This window comes from Corapipo altera, unplaced genomic scaffold (genome assembly GCF_003945725.1).
Source record: "Corapipo altera isolate COAL_440 unplaced genomic scaffold, ASM394572v1 104, whole genome shotgun sequence".
Classification (NCBI taxonomy): domain Eukaryota; kingdom Metazoa; phylum Chordata; class Aves; order Passeriformes; family Pipridae; genus Corapipo; species Corapipo altera.
Window position 1 is genome coordinate 5,019,388 of NW_020884920.1, and position 27,640 is coordinate 5,047,027.

Genomic DNA, 27,640 nt, shown 5'->3' on the forward strand with positions numbered 1-27,640 from the left:
GGGGCAGCACCCCCCAGGACATCATGGGTTAAGGAGGGGGTGTTTGGGGTCCCTTCACACCCAGCGTCCCCATCCCTGCCACACATGCCCCCCCATCCCATCAGACCTGTAGGAGCAAGGCAACCCCAGCTGTAGGGGGTTCCTTGCCCTCTGATCTTAGTGTCAGGTCCCCCCAAATCCAGCACACACTGGTATAAATAATCAGCTTTAATTGTCTGTACAAAACTCTCCAACTATGAAAATACCGTTTAAAAAGGGAAAAGGGGAGCGGGGGGAGCCAAGGGAAGGGGGGGGTCTATATACAAGAGGGATGAAGCAAGGGCACAGGGGCACCCACCAGCCCCCCAGGAGCCCTGTGCCACCCTGCCATCCCTTCTCCAAAAGCCTGTCCATGCTCAGGGGTGGTGGCAGCTCCTAATGGGGCGACTAGTCAGTGTGAGGGGTGGGGATAGGGTGGGTGGTGGGGGTCCCCTCTTGCCTACCATTGGTGCGGTTGGGGAGAGGTCGCTTTGCTGCTGCCATGGGGCCAAACCTACTCCTCACAGTGGGGGCAAAGCCCCAAAAACAAGGGGTGCTGCAGCAGTGGGATCCATAGTGGGCCGGGCAGGGTCCCCATCCTGCGCGCTGGGAGGTACAGGGGACACAGGGGGGTACAGGTGGCACTGAGGGTACAGGTGACACCAGGGGCAGCTGCCGAGCGTCCCGTGCCCTGCAATACTGTGACAGTGTCACTAGAGGTCTCCACGCCCCGTCCCCCACGCGGGCTGGGGACACAGACACGGCCGTGGGGCAGGGAGCCCACCCGGGGTTTCCCACGCGTGACTGCCCCACGCTGGGACACACCCCCCCCGCACCCACATGAGGTACCACCCTGCCCCTCCCCACCCACCCCTTCACCTCAAAATCCGCTCCCCAACACCGTGTCCTGCGGGGAAACTGAGGCACGTGCCCCCTACCACCCCACATCCCGCACCCGGGGGGGGGCGGGGGGGGGGCTGGCAGCTCCCCACCTATCCCGATGTGACGGTGGTGCCGCTGCCCAGCTTGATGATCATCTGCTGGCAGTCGTGCAGCGTCCGGCGGTCTCCCAGCTTCTCCAGCGTGCGGGCAGCCTCAGCCAGCATTCCCACGCGCTGCCCCGGGCCCGCCAGGAAGCTGGGCGGGAGGTAGCAGCAGGCCAGCAGCAGTGCCTCGGCATGTTCCCGGGGCGTGGGGTGGCTCTCCGGCTCCCCAGCTGCGAGGGGACAGAGCAGGGGTCAGCACCAAGGGGGATGGAAGCCACCAAGTAGACCTTGGGGGCTCTGGCACAGGGATGGGGTTATTCGCCCACCCTGGAGCGGGTGACACCACCAAAGGATGGGCTGGGAGGCCATGTGTCCCACTAGGGTGCTGCCAGTGGGGTGTTCCACCCCACGTCCCACCACCTAAGGCTGCTGGAGAGTGCTGCAGGTGGGGAGCGGGGTGTCCCACCACCCAAGGTTCTGGGGTGCTCTCAATGTGGAGAGGGGTGTGCCATCCCATGTCCCACTCCATGTCCCACCACCCAAGGTTCTGGGGTGCTCTGAATGTGGAGAGGGGTGTGTCATCCCATGTCCCACCACCCAAGGTGTTGGGGTGCTGCATGTAGGGAATGAGGTATCCACCCTGTATCCCACCAATGAAGGTGCTGGGGTGCTGCAGGTATGAAGTGGGATGTCCCATCCTGTACCCCACTGCCCACGATGACTGGGTGCAGAGAGGGATATCCCACCCTGTGTCTCTCCCCGTCTCCCACCATCCAAGGCTTCTGGGGTGCTGGGGGTGAGGAGTGGGGTGTCCCACCCCTTCTCCCACCCCGTGCCCACCTGTTTTGCTGCCCTGCACCCCTCTCCTGCGCAGGCTGCGGTCCAGCAGCTGGTGGGTGCGCGTGGGGCTGGCCCGGGCCATCAGCCTGGCAGTGGCTTCATGCAGGAACACCTGGATGGGGGGGGACAGTGAGCACAGCCGGGTGCAGGGTACGAGGGGACCCACCAGGTGACAGGCTGGGGGCTCACCCGGCGCATGGCGGGGCGGAGGGTCTGGGCCAGGCGCCGCAGGCTGCTGAGATCCTGCTGGAAGCCGCGCAGCTCCAGGGCAGAGGCCTGGTAGAGGCAGCTGCGCTGCTGGCTGGCCCCCATCTGCTGCTGCCACAGGTTGGTGCGGGTGACCAGGAGCAGGTCACAGAGCAGGAGCTGGACTGCCTGGAGGGACGAGAGGAGCTGGGTGAGCAGAGGGACAGACAGAGGGATGGGGGGGTGCCGAGGAGGTTCCTGCGGGCAGGCGCTGCTGCGCGGGACCCCCGCCGGGCTGCACGGCAGGGGCATTGCACTCCCAGTCTGACACATGCAATGCAACTACAATGCACCCCCGCGAGGGTCGGGGGCACCTCCCGCCGGGGCTGGGGGCTCGCGGCCACCTCGTGCCCCAAACCCCAGCTCACCTTGTCGATGGTGCCCTTGGGGGGGCTGCCCAGCTCCAGGCTCTCCCGCAGGCAGCTACTGGCCTTCTCACAGTGGCTCAGGGTGGCCTGGTTCCCGTCCTGCTTGCTCAGCAAGGCGCGGACAGCTCGGAATGAGTGCAGGGCAGCTCGGGGAAGGGGCTTCCTGCGAGGGGGAGGGGACATGGTCACTGCAGACCCCTTGCCAGGCGTGGCTGTGCCCCTCTCCAACACACACTGAGCGCTCCAAGTGCATTCAGAGGGGCTGTGCCAATCCAAAGGGGACAGGAGGCATGGCCATCCCTGATAGCCCCAGCACTCACTCAGAGCTCTGCAGTGCCCGGGGCATCGTCTCCACCAGTGGGTAGAGGCGCTCGGCCCCCTCCTCATCTCCCTGAAGCCAGTGGATAACGATGCCAATGAAGGATGCCCACCACTTGGACACGGGGTCGGTGCCTGCAGAGTGGGAAGGACACAGGAGTGGGGTGTCCTTACTCTCATGGCCCCCCACATGAAATGTCCCCAGTGGGAGACACACCAGCCTCACCTGTGACAGCCGCCAAGCCGGAGGTGATGGAAGGTGTGGGGCCAGGTGTGCCACTGACATCCGAGCAGCCATTGAGCAGCTGGAGGTACTCAAGGGCATCAGAGAAACGCCTGCGGGAGAGGGGCTGTGAGGGGCTGGCCCCGTGCCAGGCTGGAGGTGCAGGGTGCCCACCCTGGCACTCACCCCTCTCCCTGGGCAGTGGGGCGGCCGGGCTCAGGAATGGCCACGCAGCACAGTGCCTTCTCCAGGAGGTGCTCACGGAAGAGCTGGGTCACCTGTGCCAGTGGATCCACTGCGGCACAGAGACGGGGTCAGTGGATATGTCAACACCCCAAAATGGGGAGTGTGGGGCTTTGGGGGTTTGAGATCACCTGGGTTGCCAGCAGAGCTGTAGATGGTCTCCCTGGGGACACCCTTGACTGCCCAGTCCCCGTCAACGAAGAAGCGGTGGCCCAAGGGGTGACAGAGCCACTGCATGGCAGGGGGCACAGCCCCGCCGTGGGACAGGGCCACGCGCCGGGCACTGCAGAGGAAGGGGCGCTGTGGGGAGATCAGGAGGTCAGGGGGGACCTGAGACCCCAATCCCAGGGGACACAGGGGACCCCCATTGCCCTGCACTCACCGCCAAGAAGTGGAAGCAGCGGTGCAGGCTGGCCTTGATCCGCAGGGCGGCTGCCACGTAAATCTCAGCCAGTGCTGCCACGGAGATGGCATCGCCGGCACACTCGGCCAGGTTGACAGCGCTCAGCGCCAGGTTGATGGCCAGCAGGTGCCCCCCAGCCTGCTTCCCTGTGGGAATGGGGACAGGAGGCTCAAGGATGGGGCTGGGGGGCTCAGGGGAGATGTGGGGTGCAGGGGTCCCATCCCTCAGCCCGCCCCGTGGCGCGGGGCCGTACCGGCGAGGTGGAGCTGGTGCAGGCGGTGGTAAGCCATGGCGGCATCGCGGGCACTCTGGCGGACATGGGCAGGGGGTGGGGGGTCCGGGCGCAGCCCCCCAGCACGGGCGGCCAGCCAGCGACCCACCCAGAGGCGCTGGAGCAGGTGGCGCAGGAGGGTCCAGAGCAGGCTGCAGGCCAGGTCCCCGTGGGACGCCGGCAGCGGCCGCCCCAGCGCCCCGAGCGCCGTCCGCAGGTGCTGGGCCCCCTGCGCGAAGTCCCCCTGTGGCCCCGGAGACAGTGTCAGTGTGGGCAGGGCTGAGGGGACAGGGTGGGTGGGACAGGGGACATCACGCGAGGTGGGACTCACACGGTCGAGGTCAAGGTCGGCCTGCCGGCGGTGCCGCCAGAAGAGGATGGAGGGCTCGGAGTAGGGGCGAGTGACGGGCTCCCCGCAGACGAAGAGCCGCACCACCGCCCCCAGCACCAGCGCCGTGTTCAGTGCCCAGAAGGCCAGCGTGGGCCACAGCCACTGTGACCAGCCCCATGGCTCCTCTGCACAGAAAGGGGGTCAGCACCACCCTGCAAATGCTGCCCTGTGCCCACCCCAGTCTCCATCCCAGTGGCTTTCACCCTGTGCCCATTTAAAGAGCCCCCACCCAATGGTGTCCAACCCAAGATTCCACCCAATGGCCCCACATCCACCCCAGGTTCTCCATTCTGGTGGCCTTCACCCTGTGACCACCCCAACAGCCTCCACCCAGTGGCCTCTGCCTCGTGTCTACCCCAGCATCCTCCACCCCAAACATCTCCCATCTCAGACCTATCCCAGCCCCTACCACACATGCACCCCAACATCCTGCACCCCGATGGTCTTTACCTCAACAGCCTCTAGTCCATACCCACCCTGACAGCCCCCAACCCACACCCATCCCAACAATCTCCATTCCAACGGCCTCCACCCTGTGCCCGTCCCAACAGCCTGCACCCCTATGTCCCCCGCACCAAGAGCCCCCACCCCACACCAGAGCTTACCCACAGTGCCAGACTCAGCCATGATGCTCCTGCTGGGGCCAGCAGTGTCCGGGCTCCCCAGAGGGCTCGGGGAGCTGGAGCCCCGGAGGAGGGAGGCCAGGGGGTTGAAGGAGAGGCAGAGGAAGACAAAGGTGCAGAGAGCCATGCGAGAGCGGTCCAGCATTCCCTGGCTGCTGGGCGAGGGTGGCGGGTGCTCCTGCTTCACCTGAGTGGGCAGAGCTGCTGTGAGCCCCAGGCATGGGCACGGATGTGAGGGGATGGGGCACAGGCATGGTATAAGGAAATAGGCATGGATTCTGGTGTATGGACAGGGGGCACAGAATAGATTTTGGGGTACAGACCATGAGGTGCAGCCCCATGCACCTCAGAATTACCCCAAAAACCCTAAATCAGGGGAGGAGCAGCCTCAGAGAGCAAGGCAGGGCTCTCAGCTCCTCTCCTCATCTGGCACACTTTGCCTTTGGCACCCCTGGTGTGAAGCAGCTCTCCCTCACCTTGCCACGGTTGCAGAGGGGGCTGTCAGGCTCTGAGTCGCTGCTGCTGTTGCTGCTGCCCCCACTGAGAGAGAGCGGGCTGCTGTGGGATGGTGAGCCCGCATCCGAGGGTGGCGGCGTCAGCGTCTCCATCACCTCCGCCTTCACCACCTCCATGGGGGCCTCCGCCTTGACCCCCCTGCTGCAGCAGGTCCCCAGGTCCTTCAGGGGCTCTGTGGCAAGCACGACAAGCTAAAGGGTGCTGGGTGGCACAGACCACAGCCCCCTACCCCAAGACCTGCCCTTCCACTCACGGTTCTTCTGCACAGCCATCTTCAGGGCGAGGTTCTCCTGCTTCAGCTTCTGGTTGCTCTGCTGCAGGAAGCGGATGTACTCGATGGCCTTCCTCAGGATCGCCGACTTGTTGAGCTGCCGGTGGGCATGGATGGCTCAGGCCAAACGCCAGGCGAAGAACCCCCACAACCTGCCCCTGCCCCACCGCTCCCCAGCTCCCACCTTGGCCTCGGTGCCCACCACCAGGTCCTTGAGCTCCACGATCTTGTCGTTGATGGAGGAGCGGTACCGCTTCTCGATGGCGTTGTGGGCCGTGCGCTTCTCCCCCCGGCTCTGCACCAGTGCCGGCTTCCCGCTGGGCGCCAGCCGGTTGATGGGCAGTTTATCTGCATCCACCACCAGTGGGACCGTGGCCAGGATGGTCCCTCCGCTCACCAGCGCCTGCAGGGATGCAGGGTGGGGTCAGTGGAGGTCCTGGAGCATCCCCCCACCTCAGGGCTCCCGGCGATGGGGACCTACCGGCACCTGGAGCGGGGTGGCAGAGCCGCTGGCACTGGTGGCCAGGGAGGCGATGGTGGAGGTCTTGGCGCTGCCAGCATCCGTCTTGACGGCCGTCAGCACCAGGGAGTCAGCCTTGATGAAGTGGGGTTGCAGGAGAACCTGAGGGGCAGGGGGGATCAGCAGGGCTGAGGGGGTCACTGGGATACCCCATGCCTGGCCCAGGGCTTACCGGTACCGGCTGGATCTGGGGAGAGATCGATTGGTTGGTGGGGGCAGCAGGGGTGAGGAGCTGCTGGGGTGCCACGCTCTGCACGGGCCCAGGCAGTGCCACAGGCTGACTGGGCTGTGGGGTGGGCAGGGGGCTGGGCAGGGTCTGCCCTGCACCTCCGGGCTGCACAGCTGAAACGAAGTACAGCATTAACAGACCCCCCGGCACCACCCCACCCCGCTCAGCCCCATCACGCAGGGACATATCCCCCTTCCACCAAGACCCCGCCCACCACAACCCCCCCACCCAGGGAGCCCCAAACTGCCCCTGCATCCTCAAATCCTCACCGGAGAAGCTGTGCTGGTTCTGGTAGCCCACCAAGGGCTGGGGAGTGAACGGGCTGGGGGACGCGGGGACGAAGTTGGGGGTCAGCATCACACCGGGCTGGGGCTGAGGCTGGGGCTGGGGCTGAGGCTGGGGCTGGGGCTGGGGCTGGGGCTGGGGCTGGCTGCTGGGCACGGCCGACGACTCGTCCTTGATACCCAGGGATGGCGCCGGCAGGAGCGGGGCCGGGGGCTGCGGGGGGAAGGCCGCCATCCCGGGGGGCCCCGCGAAGGAGCTGCCGGTGGGGGTGGCGGGGGGAGGCTTGCTGGGACCCAGGTAAGAGCTGAGGGTGCCCGGGGTGGAGGGGAGCCCCGCGGGCACGGCGCTGTCGGGGGCACAGAATGGCGAGTCAAACAGCCCCGAGAAGTCATTGTCCGGCGTGTTGATCAGCTGCAGCATGTCTGCAAAACACACACAAACACCTCCGTGCTGTCAGAGACTGTCCTGCACCTCCCACGGGGAGCCCATGCTGGCCCCGTATTGCCCACCCCACAGCTCAGCACTTCGGGGCTGGATCCCCATAATCCAGGTGTAAAATTCCCTGAGAGCCCAGGAATCTGCTGTGCCCTGCTCCTCACAGCCTCCCAGCCACCCTGCCAGTGGGGAAACTGAGGCACGGCGCTCACAAGGGGGGTGCTGCAGTCTGGCCAACAGCAATCAGGGCTTTCCAGTCCTGCCTAGGCGTGCCAGGGTGGATCTCAGCCTGTCTCTGAGGTTGAGCGGTGCTTGTGGCAGTTCATTCATTTATCCTGTACTGGGAATACCTACAACCCCCAAATCAGCCCCTGTATCAAGGGGAGGGGTTGCTTGGGCTGTGACAGGGGGTGACACCCCCTGGATGTGCCAGATCCCCCTGCCAGGCATGATTGATCACAACAACGCTCAGGAGAGCAGACGGGCAAGCACGGGGTTCAAACAGCCTCGGGGGGTTCTGTCCCATTCATCAGGACCTGGGCGCTCCAGGGTGTCTCCACAGACACGTCCTGACAGCCACACATCGCCCCGACACCCACACTTTGCCCTGAACGTCCACACACTGGGGTCTCCAGAGAAACCCCCACCGAGGTGTCCTGGGATGCTCCCACCAAAGCACTCAGGGACGCCCCCACCCTGGTACCCCCCGGCGCACCCCCTCGTGGGCACACAGACCCCAGGATGCCCCCACCCCAACACGCCTCGGTGCAACCCCCAGGGCACACAGACTCCCAGGATGCCCCCACCATAGTACCCACAAGGCACCCCCACAGCACACAACCCCGGGATGCCCCCACCGAGCCATACAGCCCCCGAACACCTCCCCCCGTGGGGTGCAGCACCCCCAGAGGGGCCACGGCAGTGACCCCACCGGGCGGGGAGGAGGCGGCTGGCGAGGCGGGGGTACCTTCGAAGGTGCACTCCATGCAGGTAGGGGCACGGGGGTCCCCAGGAGGAGGCTGCGGCCCCCGCTCAGCCCCGCTCCGGGTGGTGACCAGGCCCCGGGATTTTTTAAAGCCATGTTCTCGCCTCCTTCCCGGCGCCCTCCCCGCGCTGCCCGCGCCAGGGCTGGAGCGCGGCCGGCGATGGGGTGATGCGACTCCGCCAATCGCCGCCTGCGCGCCCGCCGGCCGCCCCCAGACAGCCCCCGGCGCCCAAGGTGAGCCCGGCACCGGGTTACTCCCGGGCACCCGCCGCAACCCGCCCGCGGTTACTCGGGGTCACACTCCCTTAACCCCTTCGCCCTGTGCCCCATCGCCCTCCCGTAACCCCCAGTCCGATGGGTCCGTCCTCACTCATTGCCCAGGAGTCGCCCCGCAACGACCGGGTGCTCTATTTCCCCCAAAAAAACATCCAGCTCTCGGCACCCCACTCTTCACAGGTGGGTGTCCTTCCAGGGGGTCTCCCAGCCTCACCCCTTCCCACCCCCCCGCTCAAGGGGTGCCCAAAGCTCCCCCGTGGTCCAGAGCAAAGTCTGGGGCTGCAGAGAGGGGGTGCTTCCTCCTGACCCCCCTTCCTGCTGCCCAGCCTGGAGGTGGGCACGGGTGTCCCAGCCTCCTGGCTCCAAACAGATATTTCTATCCCGTGGCACCTGCTGCCACACACACCATCAGCATGACATGGGCACCCACCAGTGCCACCTCTACCCCCCGCCATGGGAGTCTGTGGGGCAGAGCCACACGTCTGTGGATCCTGGCAGGTCCCAGCAGGCTTACGGCACCCACATTCCTGGGAACACATCCCACATCACCCTGTGGTGGGATGGGGATGAGGAACAACCACGGCCACCCAGGGACTGACAACAAATCAACTTTGGGGAACTATGGGGTCCGAGGTGGCCCAGCTGGCCACGATACAAAGGAGTGTGGCAAAACTCCACGGTGGGAAAACCTCATCCCATATAGCAGCACTCAGCCCTGGCACGGCGCCTGCTTCCCTGCCCACGCCAAAACCTTGCCGAGAGAAGCAGGTGGCACCTGGACCTGCTTTGATCCGCCCCGATTGCCACTGGGATGAGCCTCCAGACCTGGGATGCCACCTCCATCCCAGATCCCAGAGGAGAGATCCCCACGGATCAGGCAGTGGGGCAGGTGTCGGAGGGTTTGGCCGGCCCTGTGCCCACCTCACCGCGTGCTCCGCCGGCTGTGCCGGATGGCACGGACCTGCAGGGCCGGTGGACCACGCATCAAGGCAGGTGGGGGGGCTCGCTGAGGGCTGGGCTCCCAGACCTTTCGGGATCCCCAGTTTTTTGCTAAAGCCAGGGAATTGCTGAACTCAGTGCACGTGAGCCCCCAGTGCCACTGCGGTGGGTGGAAGTGGGTCCCCTCGAGAAATGGGTCCCTTTGGGAAGTGGGTCCCCTCCGGGAATGGGTCCTGTTAGAGTTTCCCCATCCCAAAGTGCAGAGGAGGTGGGTGCTGGTGGTTGCCAGCCCCAGGGCCGGAGCAGAGCCCCTACATGCCAGCCCATGCCGGTTGGATGGGTTGGAGGAACCCAGGCGCCCTGGAGGGAACGACCGAGAGTAACCCCGACGGTGACGTCACGGGGGGCGGGCCCACCGGAGACACGATGCTGTGACTGGGAACAGGGGGGGGGGGCGTCGGGGGGGTCCCCGTGTCGGCGCCCCCCCCCCCGGGGGCGCGGCGTCCTGTGCCCCCCCCCCCCCCCCCGAGCACCCCGCTATGGACCGGCCCCCGGTAACGGAGTCAGCCCGGTCCTGCACCGACTCCGTGCTCCAGCAGCTCGGTATCCCCCCGCCCCACGCCGGGCCCGGCACCGAGACCGGTCCGCCGGCCGTGCACCGAGTCCTGGTTATGTACCGACCCCGCCGCCCCGGCCACGTCCCGGTATGAAGTTCCCTGGCCGTGCACCGAGCCTGGATTCCCCGGCCATGCACCGAGCGCGCTCCCGACCATGCACCCAGCCCCGGTTATACCCCCAGCGCGGTCCCGGCCACGCACCGAGACCCAGTTCTGCCCCCAGCTCGGTCCTGACCGTGCACCAAGCCTGGTTATACCCCAAGCCTGGTCCTGGTTGTGCCCCAGCCCCAGTTGTACCCACAGCCATGTCGCGACCGCGCACCGAGCCCCGGTACTGCACCGTGCCCAGCCCCCGGCCATGCACCGAGCCTGGGTATCCCCCAGCCCGGTCCCGGCCGTGCCCCCGCCGGGTCCTGCTCATGCACCGAACCCCAGTTCTGCACCAAGCCCAGCCCCCCGGCCGTGCACCGAGCCCCGGTTACCCCCCAGCCCGGTCCCGGTTGTGCCCCCGGCCATGCCCCATCCCGGCCCCGCCGGGACGCACCGTCGATGTCGCTGAGCAGGGCCGTGTCGATGTCGCTGGCCCCGGAGAGGCCGAGGGACGGTGCCAGCCCCTCCAGGCCCGCGTCGTCGAAGGCGAGAGCGCTCATCCCGGCGGCTCCGGTGGCTCCCGGCGGCTCCGGGGGGCTCGGGCGGCTCTAGGGGCGGCGGGGCCGCCCGCCCGCCACGGCCGCGCTGGCCCCGGCACAGGCACCACGGGGACGAGCCGCCAAGTTGCTCCCGCGAACCGTGCCCGGAGCTGCCACCGGGAGGGGAGGGCGCCGGGGATGGAGGGAGGCGGGTCCGCAGCCGCGTTCCGCCCCGCGCCGCCTCCCCGCACCGCCCCGCCGCACCGGGACCCCCGCGGCATCGGGCAGGGAGCTGGTGCATCAGCAACGGAGCAGGGCAGGCGCTGCAGCCCCTGAGCAGGGCAGAGTTCCCTGTGGGGATGTCACCACGCCTGGAAATATCACCGACCTCTAGGGATGGGCACCAAGCCCTGGGAAAGTCACCGACCCCTGGGAATAGGCACCGAGCCCTGGGAGCAGATGAATAGGGAATAGGCACTGAGCCCTGGAAAAGTCATTGACCCCTAGGGACATCGCCAAGCTCTGGGGACGTAGTTCACCCCTGGAGACAGTCACCAAATCCCTGGGGACAGGCACCAAATCCCTGGGCTGGGTCCTAAACACCTGGGCTGGGCATTAAACCCCCCTCAGCCCCAGACAGGGTGCACAGAGAGCAAGCAGGGCAGCTGGCATGTGCAGGAGGTGGGGGCCATGGCTGCAGAAGCCTCAGCACCTCATGGAGGCCGTGTGTTGGAGTGAGCTTAGGCCATCGTGTCACCTCCTGAAGGTCCTGTGGTTCCCAGGCTGGGGGCACTTGCCTTCCCCATCCCAGGTCCAGGGTTTGGAGCACGTCCCAGCTCCACTGCCCATCTATGGCATGGCCCAGGGTGGGAGAAGCTCCCATACACTCAATTAGGGACACATCAATGCTGCCCTGTGAGCCCCAGATGAACCATGCACCCTTCCAGGTGCCACCAGTTGTGGGATCCAGGAAAAATGCTGGTGTCATTGGGATCAGTACTGTGGCTGGCCATGGCTGGTGGGTCTCAGTGTAGGAGACTCACAGCAGGGCAATGCCAGGGCCTGTGTCCTGCCGTGCTCCATGGTTTGTCCTGCTGCCAGGATTCATTTAGGAAAAGAAAATGCACTGCAACATCAGCTCCCTGAAGTTTGCCCTCTCCTCTTCCCTACCACCAAGCACAATCTGAGGCTACCTGGGAATTCATTAAACCCAGCTGCACCTCAAAAACCTCCCCCCAGCCTCACTGGCTCCCACCTGGCAGCACAGCAGGCACCCCTCTGCAATATGGGGATCCCCTGCATGGCACAGGACACCCCGGTGCAACACGGGACTCATGAGGACCCCGCAGAGCACCCTGTGTGTGCATGTGGTGGTGGCAGAGCTGGGGGTGCACAGCCCTGCAGGTCCCCTCTGCACCCTCTCCCCCACTCCAGCCTCCTCACTCTAAGGACACTGACCTGGGGCCGAGCTGGGGCCGAGCCCAGGCAGTCCTGGCTCAGCTCTTCGGTGGCAGCTGGGGCAGCGTCACCCACATGCAGGGCACCAGCAGCCACTCGGACATCCCTCAGCACGGCAAACACTGCTATGGAAAACCCTTGGGAGATCCACGAGCTGCCACGGGGTGTGCAGGGGGGTCATGTGCTTCCCCCCCATTTTTATTGGGGTCACCAGGGAGAAGCCAGTCTCTCTGGTGGTAGGTTTTCCCTTTCCTTGTAGCAGTCCATGTGCTGCAGGAGAAGGCAGGTTTCCAAGGCTGGAGAGATGGATGTGCTGTCACCCCCCCCCCCCCCCCCCGGATTTAGAGGAGCCTCCTGTGAGCATAGGGGTCACAGGCCTTTAATAAACCACACAAGGGGCACAGCCTTCCCCACGGGATATGGAGGGGGAAAATCCCACCCATAAACACGGAGGACGGAAATCACACACATAAACTTGGAGGAGGGAAATAACACGCACAAACGCGGCTTTATTTTTGCATGAACTGCATGAGAAGCCGGATTTTGCCAGGCCCCCTTCCCCGATCCAGATCCAGAGGGTCTGTGCCTCCCAGGGACCCACACGGGATACTTCCCCTGTTCCAGGGGGGACCACAGCAAAGAGCAGCATCCTGCCTGCACCGGCGAAGGCAGCGCGGCGGCTGCGTGGGCCAGGTTTGGGGGTGATGGATGACACGCGGGGCGGGGCTCCCGGGGGTGCGCTGGGTTGCGGGGTAGGGAAAACCCCGCCCGTAGGACCAGGGCCACGCAGCCAATAAGCGCAGCAGCCCGGAGTGGAGTGATTCTACATCACGGCTCAGGGCCCGCGATTACATCATGTCGGTCCTGCGGGGATGGCGGGCGGGCCACGTGGTCGCTCCGGAGTCACTGAGACATTTTCCTGAGCGCAAGGCTGGGAGGAAACCGCAGGGATGGATGAGACAGAAAACAAACTGGCCCCGGCATGGTTGGGCTCTGGCCACCGAGCCGGCCGGGCCGGCTCCTGCGGCTCCATAGGTCTCACCAGTGGAGCATCGCCCCGAGCTGCACCGGCGGCAGCGACAGCTCCGGGACGGGCTGTGCCTGAATGTGGCAGCCCCAGGCACCCTGCACGGAGCATCCCACATCCTGCTGCACCCTCGCTCAGCCAGGTGGGCCCCCTCGAAGTGAGCCCCCGGATGTTTCCCACCTGCCAGCACACCTGAGCCCGTCGCTGAAGGCGGCAGGACGTGCTCCCAGCCTGTGGCATCCCGCCTTGCTCCGCGGTTGTTTTGTTATGGGAGAGCGCGGCGTTAATCATTAATTTGTGTCGCAAACAGATTTAAAGCCTCTTCTTTCATTCACTGCCTGTAACTCTGCTTTGCCAACTGCCCCTTCCCAAGCCATGGCTTGGGAAAACACAGAAGCCAGGCTTAGTGTCACTCACGTGCAGCCCCCGCTCCAGATTTATTTACCCCAAGGTGAAATGTGAAAAGGCAAATGCCTGTGTGGTCATTTCCAATTCACACTGGGATCCAAACCTGCTCCCCAGTGCCAAAAAGCAATGACACTCACCCTGCCCAGGCCTCTGCCCATGTGGGGGTTGGTGCCGTGCACTCTGCTGGCACAGGGCAGTGATGTGTGGAAGCTCCCAGCCCATGCACGGTCTTTACAGGAGCAGGTTTGGAGAGGAGAAGCCCACTAGGGTTCACAAATCTGGGGAATCCATGCTCGGTTTAGGGAGCTGGCTGACCAGTGGCTGGGGGGAGCACACATGGGAAAAGCAGGTCCCCACATGCTTATCTTGCTCTTACAGTCTTCCCTTTGCACCCACTTTGGCCCCTGTTGAAGGCAGAATTTGGGGTTAGAGGGATCTTTGCCTCATGCGTGTGACTGTGGTGCTGCAGAGGACAGTGTGATGCAGCCCCTTGCTCCAGCAGCCCCCCCTTCCACAGCCCCCCAGCACAGCGCTGGACATTTCTGACCTGGTGCTTTTTGTGCAATTTCTGCCCTCTCAGGGCAGCAGCAGCTCCACACCTTTCCCAATTATCCAGGCCAAGAACCACCCTGAATGTATCCAACAGCAAACCAGGCACATGATCAGTGCGGGGTAAACAAGCTGGGGCAGGGCCGGTTTAATGCTAATAATGTGGCTACAGGGAGAGGAAACCCATCTTTCCAGCTGTTCCACAACCCCTTCCCCAGCTTTAAACCACCAGCTTGGATCTCCACGGGCAGGATGGAGGGCACCACTCTGACAAACTGTTTTGGTATTGGCCAGTGTCACTTCTCCAGGGTTCCTAAGTCGATGCTCTCCCTTATCCTCTGCCCATCAAAACCACCATCATAATGGGGATGTTGGAAGAAATTCCTGACTGATGAGTCAGGAAAGTGGCCCTTGGATGGGCTGGGAACATCACCCGTGAGCAGTGCTCAACAGCTCCTGACCCATCACTTTCTAGGTCACCAAGGCTGGTGATCCACAGTTGTGCCCCAAGGACCATCAGGCAAACCCTGCAGGGTGGGCAGCTGTCCCACCACGCACTCAGGTTGTCACCCATGTGCCTGCCTGTTATCAGCCTCAAAAGATGTGCCAGAATTTAGTGGGGAACGAATTTACCAGCAGTGGCAATGCAGCACCACACACAGCATGACCCACAAAGAGCATCTGCAGGGGACAGCACTTCTCTCAGGTTCTGTCATCTGGAGGAGACTGAGGACTCCCAATTGGACATCTGATGGGCACCCAAGAGCCACACGTGTCCCCTGTGCTCACTCATTCCCTATCCTCAGACCAGGTAGTGGAACTGAGCGAGTCCCCAGCTGAGACAGACAATAGCACCCCCAGCTCACACTAATAGTGTATTTATTGGAATATCTCACATGCAGGAACCAAGGAGATGATTTCTGGAGCAAGTTAAACAATGGCAGATTAATACAGTTGTCTTGTTCTTAACGGAAACACTTTCTACGTGAATACAGCAATGTTTTAGTGTTGGGTTTCTCTGCTTTTTGTGCATTTTGTTTCTCTTTACATAGTCGATTTCTTTAATCAGTTATGTCCCTTTTCTCCCCCTACCCCATTCCCAAACAAAAAAATATCCAGTATCTTCAGTAAATAAATATTATCCACTTTTATCTGGAAAGCCTACAGCTGTAATATACAGAGAAGCTATTACACAGGTTACGTTTGTAGGGTTAACAACAGCTCATGGGAACATGTATGGAATGAGGAGCTCGTACTCATAAAAACACGGAGCAGGGTGGGAAGTTTGGAGTGAGTTTGCCGTGGGCTAAAGAGAACCAGCACCAGAGCTCGGCACTGCTCGAGGCCAGTTGGCTTTTGGTGATACACAGCCTCAGCTCTCTCCAGGTGAGGAGGAGGGTGGGGAGCCTGGGGCTGAGCAGACAGGCACAGCCCACTCCGGAGGCTGCGGTTTGGGAGGGACGGGTGGAAGGTGCTGTGAGGGCACCTGGCAAGGGGACTCCTGCCTCATCTCCTCTGCTGGTGGGAGCCCCCAGCAGTGGAAGGGTTACCTCCGAGATGGCTCTAAAGCCACTCACTGCTTCATTATTTCCATAAAAATAACTGTCCTGAGCTGTTTTTTTCCAGGGGAGGCTCCGCAAGCCTTGTGGTTAAACTTGAGGAGGTAAACAATGACGGAGCTGGACAGGGATGGACGGGGATGAAGATAGCACAAGCAGTTCCCACTCCAGGACTCCCTGCAGCCACAAGAGACTCGACAACTCATTGGACAAAATGAGGTGTTGGAAATGCAGCTGTGTTTGCTCTCCTGGGCTGCATGTCCTCTCCCCGTGGGTGACAGCAGGAGAGCAGGGACTAGGGGAGCAGGAACAGCCAGGGCTCCTTCAGCAGCTCATGGAGGGACCATCACCCTGCCCTGGGCCTGAAACCATGGCCCGGATCTGTTCTTCCACCACTGGAGGGAAACATCTCGCCACCACAGCCAGCTCCGAGTCCTCCATTTCAAAGTGGAACCAGCCAATGTATCCCATAAAAAAAAGTCAAACAAACAGAAATCCCCACTGTACGTCTTTCAGCTTGGAGGTGCAAAACCAGCCCTGGGAATGGCAGAGCTGGTTTGATCAGCACATCCCAGAGATGGAGGCTGTGATAATCAGAAGGGAAAAGGTATGCTGGAGGCTACGTGAGGGTCCCAGTATGGACTAGTGTCTGCATTTATGCTGTTCCCTTTAAGAGACACCGTGCTACGTTTTTATGAGCAGTTCTCCTATGAGCCTTACCTACATCCTAAACACCCTAAATGTCTGTAGAGCACATTGTTATCTATTACACCTGCCGAAGATGCAGCTGAAATCTACACAGAACAATTAAAAAAACCCAAAGAATATATTTAAATAGAAACCATTCATTTCTTACATCTCAGCACATAAAGGGTTAACAGAAGAGGTTAAAAAACACTCTGGAAAGAAAATATATTGACAAAATAAATATTTTAACCTAGAACAGGACATGATTAGAACTTACAAAGGACCCCGAGAATAATTTAGTGTCATTGAGTGTCAAGCTGTGATTCCTAATATGCCTAGAAAGCGCTGGGATGTTATTTCTTATGGAAAGTGGATCAGGCTGCAGCTCCATCCCTGTTCTCGCAAGCATTGGAGCCACACGAGTCCTCTGCCCACTTGCACAGAGGAAGCACTTGGCGTGAAAGCAAAGGAAGAATAAATTGAGAAGTTGGTCTCCTGAAGTGAAGAACCCCTTCCCTTTCCCTCAGACAGTTCCCACCGCTCCGGTTTTCTGCAGACCACAAGAGGACAGGGAAGATGAGAGATCCTGATACAGGACATTTGGGAAGCTCTAGCGTAACTCTTGTATTTGTTAAAGAAGGTTTGGGCTAAACCACCCGTTCTGCCGCACGCTCTGTTCTCTTCCTTCAGTGCTTCCAGCCCTGAGAGCCAGGTCTGGTGGATCTGGGCTCTACACTCGGCCAGGGTCCTTCCAAAAGTACGTTTCCTCCCAAGGCAGGCATCTCCTGGGAGCTGCCCTACTTTCAGCAAAGCCACCACTTGTGCTGATGGCACTGCCACCCCCTGCAAGCAGTATCCTGGCTTTCCTGTGGATAACATGGGGTGTCAGCGGGGACCATGGAGTGCCTGAGGCTGCACACACCAAAACAGCCCCTCAAGCTGAGCCAACACACGCTCTGTATCTCCCCCAGCCCCACGCTCCTCAGTCCATCTCTTTTCCTCCCAGCTGGAGGGAACAGTCACCAACAGCTTTGCAGAATCTTCCAGAAAGGGACCAGATTGTCCCTAAAACAACACCTTGGAGGTCCCAGGACAGGTTTAGTGTGACAGAAAGAAGCGTTGACAGCACACTGCCCCCAGCACCTTTTGGCTTAGGGGTGGAGGATGAAGGGCCAGCAGTCCCAAAGCAGTGGGACGCTGCAGGGGCTCGGTGACAGTGCCGGTGACATCCGTGCCACTCTGCATCATCTGACAGTGTCCCCAGGCCTGAGCAATGCGATTATCTCCTCCAGCTTGGCAGGGAAGCTGGATTAACATGCTTAGAATCACCTGATGTGGCCATTTACAGGGTCAATGTGTTTCAAGGATTTAGAAGAGAAAATACACACTTAAAACACCCACAGAACTTTTTGCATTGACGGGAATACCAGCAATTCTTTCTGAGCTGGCGAGACTGCTCAGGCGATCACCAGACCATCTGAAATCAAATCAGCACTGCTGAAGAAGGTTCCTCAGGTTTCTGGGAGCTGGTGGCCACATCTGACGTGTTGCAGCAAGGCAGGAGCTGGCAGTGCTAATCCCTGAGCGTTGGGCTCACCTTGTGTTGAGAGCGAGGGCAGTGGGTGGGAGCAGCAGTGCAAAATGAAGCTGAGGCAGGCTGTCCTGGCACGTTCCAGCAGCCACGGAGAAGATGGAATGGGAGAAACCCTCTGCAGACCCACACAGAAGAGCTTCAACTGGGGAGAGGGCCAGCAAGTGGGGAGGAAAGCTCGATCCCCAAGCGATCTCCATCCTTACACTGGTTTTCCCTGTCCAGGCAAGCCAGGTTGCAGGGAGCAGTGACCTACAGAGCAGCAATGAGGTGCCACATCAGTGCAGAGGGGTGGCAGGGCAGCCTTGCCTGGGCCCAGCTACATATGGAGAGATCCTGGAAGAGGATGCAGGCAGGGCAGGACAGAGGAGACGATGAGCAGGGAGAGCACAGAGTGACACCTGACCTGGGACAGGCTGGAAATCCTGCACTAACACTTCCCTTCAAAGATTAATGTGTCCGCTCTCACAGACCATCAGTGCTGCCATCAGGCCATTTGGTAACAGGTTTTGTGTGTCCCAACCTCCCAAAGCATGTGGTCCCCAGAGAGTGTGGTATGGGCTGAAATCACTATGCTGAGATAAAAGCTTCTATCACTTAGTCTAGAGCAACTTCCAAGAGAGCTCAACACACATCAGCATCCCGGGAAGCTCAGACATGCCAGGTCAGAAGGAAGGGGCTGCTCGCCTAAGCCAAGGAGCGTCCTGAGGAAGAGGGGGCTGGAGCCTCCTGCCTGCATGGGTGTTCAGCTGATAAAGTGCCTCTCTGTCAGGATGGGAGATTCTCCTGCCATGCACTGCTCAGCCCTCTGATCCTGCCATCCTGCACCACTGGCTTCCTCCCAAGGAACATGCTGGGGGATGCAGTGATGGCTGGAGCTGCCTGCTCCAGCTCTGCCTGTCAGCCCAGCAAGGCAGGCACACATGCTGGAATCCCTTCTGGCAGCTCCAGAGGAGCAGCACTCTGAGCCATGCCTCTGGCAAGCAAGGGAATATGCTTGTTTGCACAGAGACTGCAGCCCCGTAGGAGCTGGGCGTTAATAAAGGGTAGAGGCATCAAAGGACTCTCCAAAAACTATAAATGGCACAGCCACAGTCATCCAACACTTTCTCAGGTGCAAAACTAGAAGGAAATGAGGAGTTTCACCTCCAGCACAGGCTGGGATGGCTAATCCCTCCATGGTAACCATCTCCCTCAGCGTTCCATACAAGCCTCTGGAGTTTGCCTCTCTTTCTCATCCCTACCCCCAAGAACCAGCATGTCTATCCTACCAGGCATGGCAGGGAATCCAGGAACCTCAGTTCACACCCCATCCATGAGCAAGTCCCATCCATCTGCATGGATGTTATTTACACCAAATGCAGAGCTCTACAGTCACCCAAGAAGGAATCTAAGGTAAAGAAAAAATAACTTGAGCTATTTTAAAAGGCAAACACACCAGGAAAACTCCTTGTGTGAGAGCTGCTCTCCCAAGGAACGAGGTGCTTCCTTGCATCAGCATTACAGCACCCATTTAGCCCAGCATTTCCCATTCTCATCAACTGCCAGAGCTACTGGACATGGCCAACAGACTGCTTCAAATTAGAGCAAGCCCAGATAAAACACAAGGCAAAAAATACCCTGTGAGATTTAGAAATGAAACGCCACAGAAAGTGGGGAAAAGCGGCCACCATATGGTACCGGGAGATGTGTGAGTGGGAGAGTAAAGGATTTTAACTTGTGAAGCACATGTTGAAAGGGGAACAGTTGTTCCTTGCTGTCGAATCCGACACGAAAGCCAATACATTAACATTTTATCTAAAAATAAAGACACACTCCTCCTGAACATTCCAGCTCAGTCAATTACATGCTGATTGACAGAGCCGTCTACTTGGCAGGACCTGCCTACAGAAGAGGATGATCCCTACATAAATTGAAGGGCAAGGCTGCTCTCTCCCCCCTGGGCTTTTGTTTCAGCCCAGTGTGACGTACTCGTGCATTCTGAAGGGGTTTTCAGCATCAAGAGCTGGTTTTGTGCAGCTGGGACAGGAAGGAGGGGATTAAGCGAGTGCTGGAGAATCGTGGTCTGGCAGGAATAGTGTTGGATTTAAATAGAAAGAGTCAGCTTGTGGGGGTGGACCGTTTGGGGAGGGGGGGGGAAGGAGAAGCAAACTATGAAATGGGGAGGAGGGGGGTCGTTGTTAGCCAAGGACTGTGGGAGGACAAAGTGGCCTGACAGCGACACTGGCCCGCGGAGCACAGGGGTGGGAGGGCGGCTCCGAGCCACCTTCACAGTGCAAAGAGGGCGTCCTCCGAGCGCTCCTGCTTTTTCCTGCCGGAGGGATTTGTCGGAGGGGTGGGGGCTTCCACGGGAGGGGATGGCAGATTGGGAACCATCTCCGCCGCTTTGGCTCGCTCTTCTAAAAATTTGTCAAACTCTGCAATGCAAAAAAAAAAAAAAAAAAACAAACAAGAAGGAAGACAGGTAAGACTTGGGGCTGTGGGGCCCCAGGGACAGAGGTTAGTGGGGGGCTGAAATTCCAGTGCCTAGTGTCCCGGAATTAAATTCCAGTGCCTGGAATGAGTTTCCAGGGCTGAGTTTGCAGGCACACATACTGGCACAGCCTGACTTCCTCGGGAAAGGGTACAGCCGTCCTTGGAGACACCCGAGCTCAGGCAGCAGCTGGAATCAAACCCACACAATGCCACCGGCTGTGACAGAACCAGGGAAACATCATTCCAAAGGGCTGAGCAGCTTGGGGACACATTCCTGCTGGCACAAACACAGTGCTCAGCCAAGGAAGATGGCAGGGAAGCACTTACAGCCAGGAGGGCTCCCCACACCATAAACATGAACCTTTTGCTCTGAAATGCTCTCCTCCCGCCTTTCCGAGCACGGAAGCATTTGCTGGGGAACATCAGGCTGGGAGAAGGCAGCATCTCGGCAGGGATCAAAGCAAATTCCATCTGAGCACTAACCTGAGAAGGGCTCATAGCCACAGGCATCTCTGCTTACCTTCACTGGTCACTCCTTCTTCCAGTTCGTTGCCTTTCTGCAATGGGAACAAAAAGGCACGTGAGCACACAGGCAGCAATTCCCCTTCCCTGTCATCCCCTCCACCTTTAATACAACCGGACAGTTTCCACCACTCGTTTCCACATATTAACCATCGGAGCAGGGCGACCTGGGGAAATCACACAGCTCCCACATCAGGAGGCCAGTGAGGACTGACACTTCACTGCACTGCAGAGCAGGAGGACGAGCACTGAGATGTTTCTGAAGATTGCTGGCAGATAGCTAAGCTTTCCCCATTGGATCTGAGTGTCAGTCCAGCACTGTTTCCCCTTCAGACTGTAATTCTGGCCCAAAACTGAGCTGTGTGAGTCACACACACATTGTACCAGATGGCATCTTTCCTGTCACACAGTCCTTAAGAAAGTCAGGACTGTGGTTTGCACTGTCTCTTCAAATAAGATGCACTTTTAGCTGACAAAGGACACGCGCTACAGAATCATTTGGGGCCAACATTCCTCCTGTGGGAGTTAATTTTAAAATCCATACAAAAATATAGCAGCTTTCCTGTATCCATGCTGTACAAAGACAAATCCAGGGTGGGCTGGATAAAGGATATAACAGCAGTTAGGGTCTGTCCATGAGAATCAAAGGCTGGGAATGCTGGGGGGGTGTGTCATTGCATTTCTACCAGCTGTGTGCATTTTCACATGTGAATTTCCAATAAGGAAATTAGAAGTCCAGTGATATGCATCCTTGTCAATCTGTCGGGATATTAAAGATGGATAAAAACACTAGTTTAAAACCTGATGTTGAACCTGCTTTGAAAAAGAAAAGTATTTGTCTATATCTGGCTTCTCTGCCAGGAGAGTGGGGACATACTGACTGGAGTGCCTGAGAATCTCCTGGTTTCCTACTGCACTGAGGTTTCCATAGGTTCACACAGCAGCCACTGCTTCACAGGGAGAGTTTGTTCCAGAGCACCCCAAAAAGGGCAAAGAAATAAATAACAATTGTCTAACCTAATCTGCAACTTCCTCAGCTGGGAAGCAGAGAACTGAAATGAACCATGAACAAAAAAAGGAGGGGGGGACCCAGAGTGAAAACCAAAAATCCAGTCTAAATTTTCTCAGAGGCTTCTCTCTGCTGCACCCACATACAGCTGGGGTGGGGACCCAGGGACACCCCCAGGCTTGCTCAGGCATTTACAGGACAATTCTCTCCTTTGCTCCTTTTAGGTAGGACTGTCCAGGGCATGACAGATGCACAGAGCTACCTCCATCTCTCTCCATCAGATCTTCTCTCCCACTAAATTAATTTAAATGCCAAAGACAGAGTGGACATGCTACATTTACTGTATTTCTTGAACAAAATGAGGCCAGTTTGTAATTAAATTTGAAAGTGACTCCTGTGCTGGGGCCTGACAAACCTACCCATAGCTGGAACCCAGTGACATTTCAGAGACAGCCAAGCTCAAATGCTGAACCCAGAATCTGTTTAAGCACTTCAGGCACCTTTGGGCAGCTGGAGAATTTTCTCCCTTCCAGTCCAGCCAGCTCCTCCAGTGCTGGAGGGGAGGGCTGACGTGCTGGAGCCTGCTGGCAGCTCTGCTGCCAGAGCCAGAACCCCACAGCTCCCAGCTGGGAGCTGAGCAGGCAACAGCAAGGGGCTGGGAGAGACCCTGAGGAGTAGGGAGTGTTCTGTCTAAAGCTGGAAGAATGGAAGGAGATGATCCTTGGGGATATGGTGACCACAAGTTCAGTTCACTAAAATCACCTTTAAAAGAACACACGAACACAACCCACCACCTGCCCCCCCACCCCCCAAAATGCACTTGGTTAATTTGAGCCAGATGCTTACATTAAAAGAACCCAACAGAATAAATGTGTACTAGTTGTACCCTGCTTAAACCAAATGTGTGTTGGGACAGCAAAAGAAATTCCAGAGCGTAGGAAAAGCTACTTTTAGTTCTGCTGTTTGTTTGTTTGTTTGTTTAATAATTACCAGACAATAATCATTTAGGAGAAACTGAAAGTTATAAACATTGAAGAGAGACTGTTATAAATTTTTATTATTACTATTATGAAACGTGTCAAGATTGCCTACCGGTTTAACAAAGACATCTTGATTTGAAAGGAATCTAAGCCCTGATCCAGCATCTCTTAAAAGCATGCCTCAACATAAACATGAACTTAGATCCTGTCTGAATAATTCAGCTTTAAAACATGGGCTTTAAACCTGGTGGAGAAAACTTCAGCCCATATTTAATGCTTCCCTATTTGGGGACCAGAACCCCATGATTTCTGGAACACATGTTTTTCTGTGATGTTCACATGGAGAGGGGAAAATAAAACCATTCAGAAAAAAAGTGTTTTGATTGAGTTGCTGAACACAACCCTGTCTCCTCCTGCTTAGATATTCTCTTCAAAGGGAACCAAGCTCTCTGGTTGGGAAGTTTCACTGCTTCCTGCTACGAGAAGTACCAGGAACTCAGCAATGCATTGAAAGTTACCCATACAAGTGAAAAATGAAAATATAAAGAGTCTCACCAAGTCGGTACTGAGCCACTCCTCAATGTCATCCATGACAGAGGACTGTGCAACAGGGATCTAGGGAGTGCAGCGAGAGAACAGCAAGGCAGGCAAAAACCAAAACACATCCACAATCATGGCCACAGAGCGATGGAAAACGCCAGAAATAAGATTAAAAACAAACAAACAGAAGAAAAAAAAAAAACAAAGATGTAAGATGTGCTGGAAAAAAAAAAAGGCAACAAAATATAAATGGCATTTCGAATAAAGAAACAACTTGGAAAGGAAATTATGAACAACAAGGCTAAAAAAAAACAAGAGAAAGATTATGGGGGATGACGTGACGATGCCAGCATAAGACGGGTAACTTCTCGACCATGTATTAAAACCATCAAGATGGACTGATGATTCTAATCTTGATCGTGAAAAGCTTTTAAGGGTAGAATACTGGATATCAGTTAGGTTTTGAAATGCTAAATTCACACATTTTATTTTTTTTTTCAAATGAGTATTAGCCCCAGTGAAGAGTTAGCAAAAAGAGGGGCTCAAAGTCTTCAGGCAACACTGCTATGAAAACAATCTGGTTTTTCCCCGCAGGTGGAGGAGTCAGAGCCCAGGGTACAGTCATGCTTCCTCCCAGATCCTCCTCCCACCACACCACCGGGACCTGGCAAGCCTTGACACAACGTTTTAAAGCAAACCTGTCCCAGCTCCCTATTCCTACACCTCGGCAGCAGAGGCAGGAGAGCCCAAGGTTTGGCAGTGCAAAGTGCAGAGTCTCAAAGGTGAGGGTGAGGAGGAGGATGGGACAAAGGAGAGCGCAGCACACACTGCCCTCGGCTCCAGAGCTGCAGCAGGGCTCTCCAGAGCTTGCCTGTATGTCTCCAGGGGTAGTTTAACATCCAGGCATGGAAGGTTTGCCTCAGCCCCTGCAGTGGAACCACTCATGTCACTGGTGTGATTGCTACAGACAGAGTAGAGGCAGCTGAAGTGCAGTGATTTCCCACAGTGCTAGAGGCAACTGGGTCAGCGAAGGGAAATCACTGGGTATTAGGTGTAGAATTTCCTGACTTAGCTACACTGCTTAAATACAACAGAGGCCTGAAGAGGTAAACAGGAAAACACCACAATAGATCTCATAAGGACAACCTGAAAAATACTTGGAAAACAATGTCAGACACGCAGGTTCCAGGCCAGAGGACGGCGGCCAAGCACTGGGGCTGGCAGGCAGGAGACCTGGCGCTGCTGGAGAGGATTTCCTAGGCAGAAAAGGTGTCAGGGGTTCTCCACAGCTTTGCCAGAAACCCCTCAGAGGAATCACCCTCCCTGGAAGTGATCAAAAAACATGTAGATGTAGTGGGTGGGGACATGTTTAGTGGTGGGTTTGCCAGTGCTGGGTTAATGGCTGGACTTGATGATCTTGGCGGTCTTTTCCAACCTTAATGATTCTGTGATTCCATAAAAGAGCTGAAAAAGGCAGATAAATTTACTGGGAGATGCAGTTTTCTCAGGCACTTCTAGCAGAGGAAGACAGACGCTGGATCACAGAGGCAGCAGCACAGGCTGAGGCTGTTTAACAAAGCTCCTCTGGAATTTTTTTATGGAATCAAATGGTCCTTTGTACTGAGGTCAGTTAAGCCTTTGCTTGAGGTGAGGTCTGCTAAGGTGGGTTAGTTGTGTCAAAGCACTGAAAATTCAGGGCTCAACCCAAAGCATCTCCCACCAAGACAGGCACTGACTCAGCAGGTTCCTGGACAAAGTGCACGTGACAGATCCAAGAAGGGTCAGAGGTACAAGGTGTCATTTTGCTTTCAGTCAATATACAAAGATCCCAAACAGAAAATAAGTTCCTGCAGTTTCCTTTGGAATGGGCCAGTTTTAGGATAAATTTGCTGGATCATCTATTGCAGTGTGGTGGGGCTGCTGTGAGCTGGCCCAGACAGCCACTCACAAGAGGAGGGCTCTGTGACATCTTCCAACACACTCCTTCCCAAGGACAAGTTGCATCTTGTAGAATTGCCTTGTTAGTTTAACAGCTTTCTAAAACACTGGCTTCAGAGATATAGAGTAATGAATTTATTCAGCCAGCAGCAACCTAAAACCCACTGCAGGGGCTGCACTGCTGTCTCTCTCCTGTGCTGCTTAACCTGAATGCAGTAGGTGAAGCTGTGGCTGCCCCATCCCTAGAAGTGTTCAAGGCCAGGTTGGACGGGGCTTGGAGCCACCTGGGCTAGAGGAAGGTGTCCCTGCCCATGGCAGGGGGTTGGAATGAGATGATCTTTTTTTCCCACCCAAAGCATTCCAGGATTCTATAATTCTATGAAAATAAGAGCAGCTGTTCTAAAAAGCGTGGTCCCTGTATGAGAAGGAACAGCAGCCCAAATCTTGGTTATCCTGACAACATGACAGATGATTGGATTCCCGAGAATCACAGGACTCTTGAGTTTGCAGGAGTCCTCGAAGAACAGCTCAACAGCACAGCAGTTTGTGCTGTGGTGCTTTTTAAGATTTAAAAAAAAAAAAAGAAAAAAGAAAAAAAAAGGAAAAAAAAGGAATTCTACTTTCAGCTTGAGCTACTTATAACAAACAAACAAAGCCCTCAGAAGTGCAAGAACACTTCTTGCAGAGAAGCAGACAAAGCTGTAAGATAAACATTTGAGTGTGTCAGCCGTTTGCTATTCAGCACTGACCTTTTAAAAAGCTTCCCCTGTCTCCCAGCACACCCACAGAAGAGCTGAGGGTTTCTATCTATTGCTTAAACTTCCCATTTGCTCTCTTCAGACTCTGAGCCCCATTTTCCCCATAAAACATGGGTTACACATGTCAGGTTTCATTTGTTCGAGAATAAAGAGGCGAGAGAACTCTCAAAAAGCAACTGGAAGTTTTAAATGATTTTAACTACACATTGTACCATTTATATTTCATTTTAAACCAACCACACAGAGAAATTCATTTTTTGCCAGTCACTTGGGTATTTGGCAAGTCTTCCCTTTCCAAAAGCCCTAAACTGAAAAATGTGGAGGGGAGTTTTGTTAACTAATCCCTAAATCCCAACAGGAGAGATGTAGAAATAAATTAACTGGTTTACATATTAAAAAAAGACAACAGTTTCTGGGAACAAACAGCAGTGGCAGCCACAGACTACATGGAAAAGGCTCTGGAATGGGGTACTGTCTTGTTAATACTTTGATTATGCAAACATCCATGGTCTAGTGAAGCTCTCAGTCTTGGCAAGACAGTTCCCCAGATAGTCAGTTCTGGCTGCAAGAGCTGTTTTTATAAAGATATTGTGAATTTTTTTTTAAAAAGTCTATACTCAAAGTAAATGGAAATTAAGTCACAACATATATTTGGGTGCTTTAAGTAACTGGCTTTAATTAAAAGTTGGGTTGATTGTCCAAATTCCTTTTTTATTTAGTCTTCGGAAAATCCTACAAATGGGATCATCCCAACAGTCCTGAAAGGGAAATGGAAAAGGAGGGCTGGGAGAACAAAAGCGAGTGTTCAATCCCACAAAACCCACAGGAACCTGGAATTCAAGTTCCTACTTAGTTAGATTGTGTTGATGTTCTCACTAGCAATCAAAAGCCAAAGAGTATTGCCAATATATTTCCTCACAAGTCATAAGATCCAATATTCTACCCTTAAAAAGACAGTTTAAGGTTATTATTATCACATTTTATTTCTATTAAAAATGATCCCACTGGAAAAGAAGCAGGTATGAAATGACAATTCAGGTCTCTAGGTGAGCTCATTAATGTTCTTAAAATGTTTAACAAGGTTTATGCTAATTGTTGCTAGACTACTGCCTTGTAAGAGCTTAGTTAATTCCACTTCTTTCTAGATGTTTAACAAAGCTGACACCAGTACTTGGTTAGTTGCTACTCACTCCTCCTCGTTGGTTAGGAGTAGTAAGGAAAGGTCTGTCATTCCTTAGTGGCAGCACTAAGAGCACACTAGTAGGCTACTCCAGCTTACTACTACAGCCTTACCATCTATTTAAAGCTGTTGTGATCTTGAAATAGCTGCCTGCCCTCAATATTAGAACACGCTTGACTTCACATGTAAGGATTAAATTAACAACTTGATCACTTGTAGCTGTGTTTACACATTGCACAGAAGGGAAGGCAGAGCTCGGGTGCAGCGTGTTCCCCAACAGAGCCTGTTGTGCCCGTACAACAACCAGCCCATCTGGATCTGACAGGC

At 56.7% G+C, this 27,640-nt stretch overlaps 2 protein-coding genes across 10 annotated transcripts in view; both read right to left on the minus strand.

Annotated features, from left to right (window-relative positions):
- Positions 1-192: 192 nt before the first annotated feature.
- On the minus strand, positions 193-27,385 carry SREBF1 (sterol regulatory element binding transcription factor 1). Of its 5 annotated transcripts, none has more exons than XM_027656640.1 (20): positions 27,381-27,385; positions 10,548-10,648; positions 6,736-7,173; positions 6,410-6,579; positions 6,199-6,339; positions 5,902-6,120; positions 5,700-5,814; positions 5,407-5,618; positions 4,913-5,117; positions 4,248-4,432; positions 3,899-4,160; positions 3,625-3,791; positions 3,374-3,542; positions 3,186-3,294; positions 3,003-3,112; positions 2,779-2,911; positions 2,459-2,621; positions 2,034-2,219; positions 1,845-1,956; positions 193-1,234 (listed from the first exon to the last, which is right to left on the minus strand). In XM_027656640.1, the coding sequence occupies exons 3-20, from the start codon at positions 7,169-7,171 to the stop codon at positions 1,011-1,013; spliced, it is 3,318 nt and encodes a 1,105-aa protein (XP_027512441.1). In that variant the 5' UTR covers positions 7,172-7,173; positions 10,548-10,648; positions 27,381-27,385; the 3' UTR covers positions 193-1,010. The 5 variants fall into 5 exon arrangements, with proteins under 5 accessions (XP_027512441.1, XP_027512438.1, XP_027512439.1 ...); XM_027656637.1 differs by lacking the exon at positions 27,381-27,385 and having other exon boundaries at positions 6,736-6,867; positions 6,898-7,173; positions 10,548-10,764; XM_027656638.1 differs by lacking the exon at positions 27,381-27,385 and having other exon boundaries at positions 6,736-6,841; positions 6,878-7,173; positions 10,548-10,764.
- Positions 14,937-27,640, minus strand: part of TOM1L2 (target of myb1 like 2 membrane trafficking protein) — a 57,584-nt gene continuing 44,880 nt past the window's right edge. For 4 of the 5 annotated variants that reach the window (XM_027656642.1, XM_027656643.1, XM_027656641.1 and 1 more), the window contains 3 exons: positions 23,453-23,512; positions 20,907-20,943; positions 14,937-20,328 (listed from right to left, as the gene is read on the minus strand). In XM_027656642.1, coding sequence (XP_027512443.1) covers positions 20,180-20,328; positions 20,907-20,943; positions 23,453-23,512 — 246 coding nt within the window. In that variant the 3' untranslated portion in view covers positions 14,937-20,179. The remainder of the gene's footprint in view (positions 20,329-20,906; positions 20,944-23,452; positions 23,513-27,640) is intronic. The other variant, XM_027656644.1, reaches the window with a different exon arrangement.

Coding starts and splice junctions, on each gene's coding strand:
- SREBF1 (XM_027656636.1), bottom strand. CDS start 10,653: ATGAGCGCTCTCGCCTTCGACGACGCGGGCCTGGAGGGGCTGGCACCG. Junction 6,121..6,198: donor CCACCCCGCTCCAGGTGCCG/GTAGGTCCCCAT, acceptor GCATCCCTGCAG/GCGCTGGTGAGCGGAGGGAC. Junction 3,113..3,185: donor CCCACTGCCCAGGGAGAGGG/GTGAGTGCCAGG, acceptor CCTCTCCCGCAG/GCGTTTCTCTGATGCCCTTG.